At 41.0% G+C, this 13109-nt stretch overlaps 1 protein-coding gene across 14 annotated transcripts in view; it reads right to left on the bottom strand.

The window, feature by feature from the left end:
- Positions 1-13109, bottom strand: part of TRPM3 (transient receptor potential cation channel subfamily M member 3) — an 806860-nt gene that overhangs the window by 514198 nt on the left and 279553 nt on the right. For 8 of the 14 annotated variants that reach the window (XM_004440605.3, XM_087444497.1, XM_004440607.3 and 5 more), the window contains exon 1: positions 7597-7822. The exons of the other annotated variants lie outside the window; for them this stretch is intronic. In XM_004440605.3, the coding sequence (XP_004440662.1) occupies positions 7597-7773 (177 nt within the window). In that variant the 5' untranslated portion in view covers positions 7774-7822. Of the gene's footprint in view, positions 1-7596; positions 7823-13109 lie in introns of those variants that run through there. 14 annotated transcript variants of the gene reach the window in all.

Here is a 13109-nt window from a genome sequence, read left to right as displayed (position 1 = left end):
GAATAGACAGAAGGGGATGGATCAGAGACAATTTTGAGGAAACCTGGCAGAAATGATTGGCTGATTATGTAAGGGATAAGAGCAACAAAGCACAAGCCCAGGTTTTCCAGTTTGGGCAACTTGGTGAATGGGTGATCCCAGCAACTGGGAGGAAGTCAAGGGGGAAAGGAGCAGATGTGAGGGAGCTTGCTTAGTTCAGCAACGGCGGAATGATTAGAGCAGACGTTAGTCTTAGTGCTCTTTCTTTGCTGCAAAATTTTTCTGTCTCCAACATGTCTTGAAGTAAACAAGAAAGAAGTTAAAACGTCATCTTTTTTTCTAATCCAGGATACCACTTATCAGTTACACATTCCTAGCACCTACATTAGCTTTCCTGCGCCGTCCCTTAAGAAACAATTATGAAAGTCATTCAATGCTCTGTGAGCCTGAAACATGATGAGCCTACATGAATATATAGAGAGATATTGGGTGCTCAACTTTTAACAATAAAAATCAGATGCTTAGGTGTGGTCATGCCAGAAGCATAATTTTAATGAGCCAACATCTCTTTACTAAAGTGTCACACTTCAGAAGAGAGATTCTCAAATGTTACAGTGCACAAGGTTCACTGAGTTACTTGTTAAAATGCAGATTCTCAAGGTCCTCCAGGGGTTTACCCTAGTAGGTTTGGGTGGAATCCAGTGAAGTTGATTCTATAACAGGCAGTTTTAGACCACACTTCGAGAAACACGCCTTCAAGAGCTCATTTTCATGGATAAGTCTCACTTCAAGTAAGGCAATTCAATATATAAAATGTTGCTGTTAATGGATTTATAAACAACAGAATCTGGGGCCGGCCCAGTGGCGCAAGCGGTTAAGTGCACACGCTCTACTGCAGTGGCCCGGGGTTCCCCGTTTGGACCCTGGGCGCACACCCGATGCGCCGCTTGGCAAGCCATGCTGTGGCAGCGTCCCATATAAAGTGGAGGAAGATGGGCACGGATGTTAGCCCAGGGCCAGTCTTCCTCAGCAAAAAGAGGAGGATTGGCAGATGTTAGCTCAGTGCTGATCTTCCTCACAAAAAAAAAAACAACAACAACAGAATCCTTCCTTCCTTCATCCATCCATCTATCTATCTATCTATCTATCTATCTATCTATCTATCTATCAATCAAACTTTAACAAATCTTTGATTATTTGAGGGAGAAGAAGTAAAACTTATCAATGTGATCCCTAAAATGCAATTCCTATGCACATGCCTCTGAAAATGAAAGTAGAGAAGAGCCACTGGTTGGAGCAAAATTCCCAAATGCTTTTAAACATAAATTTTATGTGTGATAAACATAAAAATTAAATGGTCCCCTTCTAAAGATTTTCTTAGACCTGCCCCCATCCCGCCCCAGCACTTACAGCACTGTAATTCTCTCCTATGCTCAGGAGCCAAGAAAATTTTGTTCAGCTCAATTTTCCATATTTAATATTTAATACTAGGCATCATTTTAAAAAATTTCAAGTATAAAACTAATTTTAATTTTGAATGTGCTTTTTCAAATGAAAGTCCTTGATGTTCTCTTCCTCCCCCTTCCTATCCAGAACCTCTTCCTTCCTTAGTTTTCGAAGGCTGTAGAGTAGAGCAAGCAGGGGGAGGTGGGTGGGGGTGGGGATCTCTACCATTGTGGGCATCAGTTATGGCTGCTTTGGCCTTGACCCCAAGAGAACTGGCCACTACTCACTTGGTACTATCACATACCGTTGGAATTTAAGGGACACGCACTTGAGCGACCACTGCAATTCCAAGGGCCATCACAGAGGAAAGGGTAAATGGGGAGCATATGCTGGATGCTGCAGAATCTTGACCATGGACCTATCTTTGGGAGCTCTGATTCACAACCATATCTCCTTAGAAATTCAACAGAATAGAAATATCTGAAATTGTATGTCACATGACTGAAAAAATTCATGAAAATAATACACAAAGAAATATCATATAAACAAAAAATAAAAAGAATAGGAACAAACATTCCTTCAGATTATGATGTTATGTCATCCACAAACCAAAACAGGGCAGCTGAACTCAATTCACTTCTCTATTTATAAACGATCTTTCATAATCAAATTATGAAAACCCGTCAACTGTTTACTTAAAATCTTTTGCCACCACTGTTGATTAACACAGAGTCTGTTCTGCCCAGATGCCAGCATAGGAGAAGGCATTTAATTGAGTTTCCCTCCAGCTCAGCTGAATCTACGGCAGCTTTTCTCAATGTGTGGTCCTTCCAAGAGCTGTTCACATCAGTACCACTGGGAGAGCTTGTTAAAATGCAAATTCCTGGGCCCCCACCCACCTACTGAATCAGCACCCCTGGGGGCAGGCTGGAATATTTGCTTTGCTCACAAGCTCCCCAAGTGATTCCTAAGCATTGTTAGGATTTCATATACAGTTCATGTGTTTATTCTTCAATACACATTTAGTGAATACTTTTCCTCAGCCACAGTCTTTAAAAACTCTTTTTCACGTTAGATAATGGAAAGGGAGAAAGGATATGATCTAGTTGCCTGTGGATAAACGTGGAGCCAGTTGAGTTCACACCAACAGACAGAGAGCGAGGGAGGATGTCAAGCCACTGCTGGCGAGGCAGCATTCTCTTTCCCTACAGGAAGTCATCTACAAGGAAGGCAGAACCCTTTCACTTGAGACAGACCTGACCCCATATCACCGTGACTCCACAAGTCATCCCAGAGCCAGGGGGCCCTGGACTTGGACATCCCAGCCACGTCCTCCCTCATTCCCAGTGACCACACACTTTCATTCTTTCCTCCACAATAGAGGGCACAGAAGACAGAGTTTTCCAGAGAGACAGGAGGGTTCTTGTTGCCTCAGGAATTTCCTTCAGGCTGCCTGAGGAACACTTCACAAAAAGGCAAGTCACATGGTCACTGTTCAGCAGCCTGAGACGAAGTCACCATTTGAAACACACCAGACACATTGTCTCTCTCCTGGGGTTTAGTTTGGGCGCATTTTCTTTCTTTTTTTCTTTTTTTCTCTCCTTTTCTTAAAGAGAGTCTGAGGCTGGCGTGCTGAGATGAAAAGATGGAAGCTTCTTTATTAGTAGCCCTTAAAATTTTGCCTAACAATACACTCTGTTTTCCTAAAAGCTATTTATTCTCCAAGTTTCCCATCTTCAAGGCACTTAGCGGAATAAGTCCCTAACAAATTCCCTGACCTCACTTGCCACCATTCACCAACATGTCTAGATATAATAGGTGTGTGTTTCCTCGCTTGCTGTGGAAACTTAATTGCTACTCACTAGCATGTGGTTCTGGAGTCCCTTGTCCTGGCTAAGCAAAAACTCTGGGTTATTGATATCATTCTACCTGCCATGTAAAGATTCAGATTTTTAGATGTGAAAGGGAAACCTTAAAAGTCATAAATTTAAAACACAAATTGAAACGAATCTCAACATAATTGTGTCCTAAGAATTTGAGAACACCAAAGGGAAGTCAGTTTCTGCAATGTCTGGCATCATCCGTAGAAGACAGACCCAATTCATTTTGTCATTAGGATCTTGCTATGCTTCAGGGACAATATCATGGACATTGGTTACCATTACACAGAATTCTAGAAATAGAAAACTGGTCCTTAGGCAGACTCTGTGCTGACCTGTAGCCTAACTTGATCACTACTCTACCAATTATTTCCCCTGCGTTACCCAGTTCACTTTCATTAATCCTTCTTTGGTTAATAACATAAAAGAGAGAAAGGAGAAAAAAGTAAAACAAAACTCTGAGCTTTTCGACTGGATTCCAAAAAATTGGGATTTTACTATGCATAGCTTTATAAGAAGGCAGGGTGTAAGTAACAAAAATATAATCTAAGAAAATTAAAAGTGATATTACTGATTGTATGTTATTTACTTCAAAGAGTTCTGTTATCAGGTCTTCAATGAGGCTCATAAATCATCAATAACATCACTTTTAATTTTCTTAAATTAAATTTCTTCAAAAATTTCTTATTTTTGTCTCAGTCCCACTAGAATCAATAACTGACATACCCTTTCTAGCTCACCAAAGAGGAATCACGAAGTGAGAAATTCTGTCCTTCCTTCCCAAGACCTTTATTCTCAGACACTGGAACAACCATCCAACCAGAAAGCAAACACAGAAACTTGGAAGTTATTCTAAATTCTTCCCTCTACCACAACTCATCAATTTAACAAGGCCCAGTTTATATAACCCCCATTACTGTTGCCTTAGCCCAGGTCCTCATCAATTCTCCAGGCCTCTGATTTAATCTCTCAGCTTCCAATCCCACCATCTCCCACGCTTCAAGATACTACAGCCAGAGCAATCTATTTAATACCTGAATCTTGCGGTCACCTCTCGGCTAAAATCCCTTTAGTGGCACTCCCTAGTTTTCAGAATAATTGTCAATACCTTAGCTTAGCAGACAAGGCCCTCTGTGATCTAAATCCTGCTGATACTTCTAGTCCTTCTTCCATTTTAATATCCAACCCTGGTTAACTAGTTTTAGCCTCAATCGACTATGTTCTTCATGCCCACGGAGCATGGCCCTTACGACAGGGAATCATAGTATTGGATCTAAGTCAAGTCGAGACCTAAACACTTTATTTTAAAGAGGAAGACATCAAATTACAGAGAGGTTAAATAATTTACCCAAGATCACACAGGTGGTTACAAACACAATGGAATTAGGACCCAGTGTTTAGGCCTAAATGTCTAGAATATAATTCCTTTGATCTCTTTCTGACATTGCTCAAAGTGGGCAAAGTCATACTCTTCCTCAAATGATACTGATCATTTGGTCTTCATTAACAAATGGGCTTAAACATGTGTATCCAAAATCTGTTAAAGGATAGAGCTTTCCTTTTCCTCAACACAACCCATTTCTCAGAAGCCTTCCCTTTAATAAGTCCACTGAGACTTCAATACAAAGAAAGCTTTCTGCCCTAAAATCAATCTTCAAACTCAACAGAAGTTACCAAAATAAAACTTCTCAAATAAAACAATGGCAGAGACAGACCTGATAATGAATGTGAAATATGCTAAGAACATTCTGTCACTGAAACAAACTTGACTTTTTGTGATTAATAGTAAAATGAAATCTTGAAACACATAAGAATGAAGCAAACGACAACTGAAGAGAAATAGTTTGGAAAATGTCCCATTTGAAATGTATCCGTTTGAAAACAGCCTCTGTCTTTTGGCTATCATCATTGTGTGCTTGTCCAAAAATTCATTTTCAAATGTTATTTCCAAATTCAAAGTGTGAGTTGGTTGGCATGTACAAAATTTGCTCTGAGATGGACAAAACAACAAATGAGATGTTTTCAGAGGGAATAATAAATATATTCCACATTCACTGGGTTTAATTCATGCTTTAGATGCTGGCTTTCCCCTTCTAATTCTTTAGTATCCTGTTTCTAGTAGGAAATAGGAAATTCAGGAAACAGGATTATAAAGCCATTTCTAAACATTAGCATGGTACTGAAGCAAGTTAGTAAAGAAATACACATTTTCAAGGAAAGGAAAGGGAGGGAAAATTGGCTTGAGCCCAGTCTGTCAGAAATGGTGAGTGATCTGAGTTTAGCTAAATCTAATCATGCCATCATGCCCTACACTGCATTTACTGACAAGTCAGGGCACTGGAAAGGGCATATCGCATCAGAAAAATGCTTGGAAGAGGAACACAAAATTTCCCATTGAATAGGAGAATTGGGTTTGTTAGCTTAGGATTTCAATAGACTCCTGGATGCCCAGGGAATCCATGCATCAAATTAACAATGGTGGTAGTAGTGTAGGAGAGGTAGAATAAGAGACTGAGGGGGAGGAAGGCTGGTATATAGCATGGACAGCACTTTCAGTTAAAAAAGATGGCAGCTCTTCTAAAAATAAGTAGTCTACCTCAAATAAATACTACTCTGCTGGTTTTGTGACTAGTAAATGATGAATAATATTTTCCATAGGAAAAAAACTATAGTATTAATGAATAATATACTGAGGATGATATACACACACTTGTTAAAAAGATCATTATGTAAGTTAAAAGGCATCATTTTGGGGTAAAGCCAATGAATAACTTTTAACTGAAAAACGTTTCTCATTGCACATGGGATTGCTGGAGTCAATTTTCTCAGTCATAGTTGAATTTGCCAAGACATTCTTTGCCCCAGACCCTTGATTCAGTAGTGATTCTGGAGGAAAAGTTACATTCATGTGTTAGTTAATTCCCTGGCCTCATTCTTTTTTCATGCCCTATCACACATGTTGTTCCAGTACAGCAAAAGCACTTATATCCAAGGAAGCTTCTCTCCCACTCCCCATTTCCAAACCTGATTTTCCTCCTAAATACTCTTTTAGAGAAGCAAACCATCGCCATGGCAACAATATGATGGGAGTTTGAACAGGACATGGGGGAAGTCTTTGAGAGTTAATATCAGTTGATGCTGAACAGGACAAGGAAAACCCAGGCAGTGGGTAATACTCGGTTATGAGAAGCCATTTAGCTTACAGAACTAATTGTCCACATCAAACTTGACCCAACCAGAAACACAGTCTCAGAAAAAAAAAAAAAATGTTGCAAGTGTAATTTATTCAGAGCCAATTCTATAATCCTCTATTGTGACTGATTGGATTCAATGTCCAGTGGTCACTAAATCACAATATCATATTAATATAGAAAAGAGAATTAAGAACTTTGCCTTGCCTTTTTAACTTCAAGGACATTCAGAGATATGCACTTTTCCCAAATAAGTGTTAACCACATTCTCTTTTCTGGGGAGAAATACTTGTTTTCTACACCTTTTAAATTTTATTTGTGTTTCCTTCCCTACCAGGCAGATGATGACGGTGAATTATTACAGAGTTGTAGGGACTTTTTCAGTATCTTTAATGTATTTGCTTCTAGAAAGAGAAGTGCTGCAGACACCAGGTAGCAATTCTAGCTCAGGTGTAGTACCATTCTTTTGTGTAACTCAGAGCTACAGAGAAAGCAGGAGGCGTACGTTCAGTATATATTTAACAATAGTTTCCCACTACTGACTTCACTTAGGAGACTAAAATTATCATGCCTTTTTTAAAAACAAGGACACCAAAAAAGTCACAATCTGATGAGGTCCATTCTTTGTCTTTACCTGAGCGACCACCTAAGGACACAAGCCTTTTAAAATAATGAGGAGAATCCTTTGTTCTCTCAGGTTCCATTTAAAGGGAAAGTGGGTCGAAGGGCTTCCCCAGGGAGGGAAAAGAAACCCAGGAGCCAAAGACACGGGAGTAAGAGATTTCACTCCCACTGCTGTTCCCATTCTCCCAGAGAAGTCAATTAATTCTATTTTAGGGATGTTTGGTGGGGGGTACTCAGGCAGCCCATTCTCTACGCCCATAATCTCATTCTCAAATGTGGCTCAGATCATCCTCTCCTCCCTGACACCATGGGGTGAGGGGCACTGAGAACCTCTCCCCAGCCTTGGGCAACAGAGCCAGAACTGCATGCATTTGCATCTGTGCTCCCCAAAAGGTGTGTCCCAGCCCAAGTACAAAGTTGGATATTTAGACCTGAAAAGCACAATTAGAGTCATTCAAAGCAGCAAGTTACAGTACCTTAAGAAGTCTGACAGATGGGAGAAAGGCTGCGTGGCACAGCTTCCGGATGGTCCAGTTTAGGGGTCGAGGAGCATCAGTTTGATTCATGACCCCTTCCAAATTCCACCGGGAGAACCAGCAACTGCAAACCTCAGCAACGCCTAGAAAATAAATGGCCTCCCACGGCCCTGGCATCCCATGGTCGTCTCCACACCTGCAAATTCCGTTAGGGCAGAGGCTTCCTGGAACTTGGGAGACTAGTCAAGTGGCGTTGCCTAAGCCACTGAACCTTCTTAAGAAAGCCACCTCCCCTCTTCCTGCAGCCGTGCTCATGCATACCAAATGTGGCTGAATGGAGGCACACTGCCTGCTGCTTCGGGGAGGGGATGCACGGTTTGGAAGGAGAGGGACAGCCTGCACGATACAGGCTGTGGTCGGAGTCAGAGCAGCCTGCTCGGAATGCGCGCTCCCTCTCCCGCTCTCCTCCCAGTAAACGCAGGTCAGGCGTTGGGGGAGAACCCGGGCCATTTGCTCTGCTCGCTTGGTTTCGGGGGGAGCCAGAAGGAGAGGAAAAGGGAACATCAATAAAGCCAGAATGGGGAACTTGCACTTTCTTGCACAAAGCATCTTTGAGGGGCTGGAAACTGGCACAGGGGGAGGGGCTAGGACACAGAAGGAGAAGGGATGCCTCTGAATGATAAGATAAACACTTCCCTTTCGATTTATGTGACATTATAAATTGAGAGCAATTGTACAATGGACCTATGGTAAAAGGGATCTCTGTCGTGTTCTGGGGTTCTTCTTAACTGTGATTAACGGTCCTCACCCTGATACATATATTATACAGATTATAGATAGGCAGATAGATAGAGAAGCAATCTAACACACACACACTGGGAGCAGCAAGTTATTCCTTTCATAGAAAGCAGTGCAAACTAATGTATGTTTGGCTTACCTTTTAGAAACGGAAGTTTCTAAATTGGGGGTTAGCCCCTCTTGGAAAGCTACTTGATACTCTTTCTTTGCAACAAAAGATTAACCCTTAAGGTACCGCGTGGGATGCTTTCTATAAAAGATGGAGTTTCCTGAAGTGGGGATACCCCGCCCATCATTTTCTAAGGATGGCTTTAAGAGACAGTTGCTGCATTGGCGTGTGTAGTCTTTATGGCTCCTGTGGTGAGAGAGAATAAAGGGGAACTTTTCAATTTGAAGGTAGACATTGGATAATTTCCCTTAGAGTGGTGAAGTTCCCGCAGTTGGGAAGAGGAAGAAGTTCATGTCACAACCCCCATGTGAACCCCCCCCTTCCCCCCAGGCAACAGATCTCAGCAGTGCAGTTGACCGAATGCTGCCCAGGAGAATCCCCACATCCTTAGAGCACTGCCATCTTATTCATTTTTCCTCTTTATGCCCCTCCCTATGATTATAATTATTTTCCATTTGTAATTAACTCAAAGAGATTGGTAAATCCCAGCTCCATGATTAATACACATTCTGAAGCAGGCATGATACACTGGGACCCTGCTGTAATTCAGAATTTGAGACAACACGGGTCCTCCCCAGAGTGTAATAAATACCCAGCACACTGCATTCCAACACTATTTCCCTCACAATGGCCCTGTGTTACAGATCTAAGGACACTATTGCAGAAAATCTAGTCCACTGGCGAATCCAGACCACTAACTTGCCTTATATAATAAAATTCATGCATCTGATTATCTTCTACTAAACAATATCACTTTAATATACCCCACACACAGTTGGTTCATTTTCTGTCACTGTTCTATTTCCATAAAGGATTAAAGGTAGCTTTAAAATAAACCCAGCTAACATGTATGTGTCAGGCATTGTGTTAGGCACTCTAAGTGCGTTACATAAGTTCATGTCAATGACAAGCCTATGAAGTAGATGCTATTGTCATATCCCCACTTCATAGATTAAGCAAGTGAGGTCCAGAGAAATGAGTAACAGACCCAAATCACATAACTAATAAAACCTGAGTTTGGATTGAAACCGGTCTATTAGGCTGCAAAGACAAGCTTTCTCTTCTCTTCTCTTTCTTAATTAATTAGTAATTAAGGGGCCACAACAATAAAGCCACTGCCTCGGTTTTCTGGTAATTTAACCTTATATAAGAGTTGAACTGAAAGACTTTGAAGAAGAAATGCTTAGCATGCCTTTCAGAGTATTTCTTTGGTGTGACATTGATGCAGTAGTGAACACCATGAACTCTGGAATCAGGCTGCATGGTTTAAATTCTAATTCTGACCCTGGCCTTGGGGCAATTTACTCAATGAAGACAAAAATGAAACCACACACCTAAGGTTGTTGTGAAGACTCAAGCAACTAATATCAGCGTCACACTGAGAACAGTGCCTGGCACATACTAAGTCCCTTATACCATGATTATTTTCTGGCAGCACGTGATGTTGAGGGGGGACCGCACTGATAATTTCCATGAAGTATGCACAAGTGTGACTACTAACAGTAGGAGGTAATGAAGTCAAGCAAGGCAGATTAAACCTGAAGGCTTCCAATGAGTTACCATGAGTTTAATAAACGGGGTAAAGAGAAAGGCAGGGGAGTCCGAGGGCAGCATGAGTTGCCTCATGCTATACTGCAGAGTGGTATTCAGCAGATCCCAAGATGTGCCTTGAGTGGGGCTAAGGCTCCAGCCTCTCTAAGCTATTAAATGCTGTTAAGTGGTTCCCTTGCGGTGTGAGAAGTCTGCTCCATGAAAATGCTGCAACACTGCAGTCACCTCTTCCCTGGCCCTCACTGTTCCAAACTGTTGAGGACCCCACAAAAATAACAGCATCGTTCTGAAAACACACAGCCTTTGATCCTCCAAGCCCCTTTCATTTTTACTGAAAAACTTTGGTCAAAGTGAATAGTTAGGAACTCGGAGGAATGGAGACGGAGGAGGATTCAGAGCCCTCTCTAATGGCAATTAGAGGAGGGAAGCACAGAACCTCTGGAGAATTGATTTGGAGACTACACTGCATAAGAGGTGAAGATCGAAGAAGGATGCTGGTGGGTGAGAGGAGGTTTTTCTTCCATAGTTGGAGTAGTTTGTGCCAGAATTGTTTGCTATCAAAACATCTGAAGTAGGGTCTTCAGGACCCCACCCCCCACTTTGAAGAAATGAAATTTTCACATGGAATGATGCCTTCCTGGGTTTTAGAGAGGAGTCTAATGAGGAGAGAGCAGAGAGCAGCTAGCCCAGCCCCAGCAGTTAGCATCTTAAACATTCAAAATGCTTGTTCACAAATGTTATGAATGTGGATGTTTACAAACCTACAGAACCAATTCTAGCAGGCTTAAAAGTCTGCCACGACCCTATCAGCTTTCAGTTTCCTAAAAAAGCAAACCAAGCACATCACATCTTTGCACTCCAAAGCCTGCCTTTGAACAAATGAATTCTCTCCCATGCTACATAAGCCCACTTGCCACTGATCATCTGCATCTTTTATTTCCTGTGTAAGTGATGCTAAATTTAAGAATCATGGTAAGATTGGAGCTGTCTCAATGCCAACAATTAGACGAAGTATAGATATTCTTCCTTCCTTCCTTTTGAAAAACGTGTTCCCTCTCTTTAAAAAATCATGGCAGCCTCAATGTAGCATCGCACCAGTTTGAACACTGTCTTCCTTCATACCCCTCAGATATAAAAGGAGCTGACCCATGAAATCTAAGAAAACAGAAAGGAAATGACCCATTGACCAGGTAGTTCAGAGTGTTCCAAAGCCACCTGCTGAAAGGTGTTTTCTGTACACAACACTCAAAAAATGCTCCAATGTAATTTTTCACAGTCTGTTATTTTAACATTGAAATTCATAGGTACCTGGATATTAATTGAACGGACATTTTCAGGCTCTAATACATGAATGCAGTGTATGTAGTACACAAGGATGATATTCAAGCATCCAAGGAAAATACCAGGAGCAGCCCAATGGTGAGCCTTTGTAGATAACTTCATCTGCCTCAATATTTTATAATCTCAATATTAACATCCTGCTCTCTTTATGATTTGCTCAGTTATTAGCTTTGTTGTGTTTGATAATTCACCATTTTTATCAGAAAATTATTTGTGTTGTGAACTCTATGGAAAGTTATCATTTTTGTCAAAAAACCATGCTTTTTCTGTTTTTTCCATTTAACCACAGTCAAATACAGCTATAAAATTTTTAGGAATTTTTAGATGCTTCCATAATATTTCCCAAAATATTAAATCTCTTTACAGATTCCATTGACTTTCAGAACAGTTTTTAATTATTTCCAAATATACATTCTTGAAATAGATGAAATAACTTTTCTTCATTTAAGATGTTTTTCACTTTTTGGCACCTTTTATAGACAATAGATTCTAAAATACATTAAAATATTTAAAAATAAATGACTCACTTTGTTAAGCAGCTTAAACAGCATTTATTCTGTGTAGAATGAAAAGATCTCAGAATTAGCTGTCTATTCCATTTTTCCCCCAATACTGGGATCTCGCCACTGGCTTCCCTGACTGCTGTCCCCCCTCTGCATGAACACCCACAGTGAGAGAGAGCAGGTGAGTTTCTGAGGCAGCCCATTCCATTTGGACAGCTCTAGTTGACAGAAAGTTCTTCCTAAGACTGAGGTGAAATGTGCCTCCCTGTAACCTCCAAGTCGAGTTTCTCTTCCAGAGAATGGTTCTCCAAATGTATCAAGACAGGCAACAAGCTCTGCTCACACCTCCTCTTCACACTGGACATGCTGGACCTTTAATCCTTCCGCACATGATAGAGTGGAGTTAGTTAAAAACCCTCTTCAGGGCTTAATGATAATAGTCAATATTATGTTATAGGGGCACTTTAAATAGAACAGTGCCTAATCCTCTTAAATTCTTTGAATTACTTCTCATAAATGTCCTTTAGAGAGATTTGAGGGGAGACTCACTAATAATTTAGCTTCTTTTAAAACTTTTCTTCATGAATTAACTGGTTTACTCAACACACAGTTTAAGGAATCACTGACCACACATGCGCACGCACGCACACACACACACACTAGCAAAGTGAGTGTGACAAATAGAACCTCTGCTACAAAGTAACCTCCATCGTATCTGAAGCTTGAAGTGTTGTAACTTTCTTTTTTAGACTCTCTCTTGTAATGGAGGTAGTGATAAGCCCTGGCTAATGGGAAGCCTATGCTTGTATCAAGAAATGGGCAGGGATTGGACCTTGTGCTACATTCTCCCTGTCCTCATCTGCTAGGTTATAGTCAGATAGACTTGATTCAAACTCAAATCCCACCTCTTACCAATTGTGTAGCCCTGGGCCAGTTACTTAACCTCTCAGAGCCTTAGTTTCCATGTTGTAAATTGGGATCTGCAACGACTTCCACCTCTAGTTTTTAAAAGTAATGATTGAAAGTAATTAGCACAGTGCTTATATAATAAAAACACACTTCCATGTAATTATGAGGATCATGATGATGACCGTTACCTCTTTCACTGACACCACTGGCATGGTGTTTAAGAGCGCAGGCTATAGACTCAA

This window comes from Ceratotherium simum, chromosome 20 (genome assembly GCF_057802395.1).
Source record: "Ceratotherium simum simum isolate JZ-2026a chromosome 20, ASM5780239v1, whole genome shotgun sequence".
Taxonomy (NCBI): domain Eukaryota; kingdom Metazoa; phylum Chordata; class Mammalia; order Perissodactyla; family Rhinocerotidae; genus Ceratotherium; species Ceratotherium simum.
This window is presented reverse-complemented; position numbering and strand designations above follow the sequence as displayed.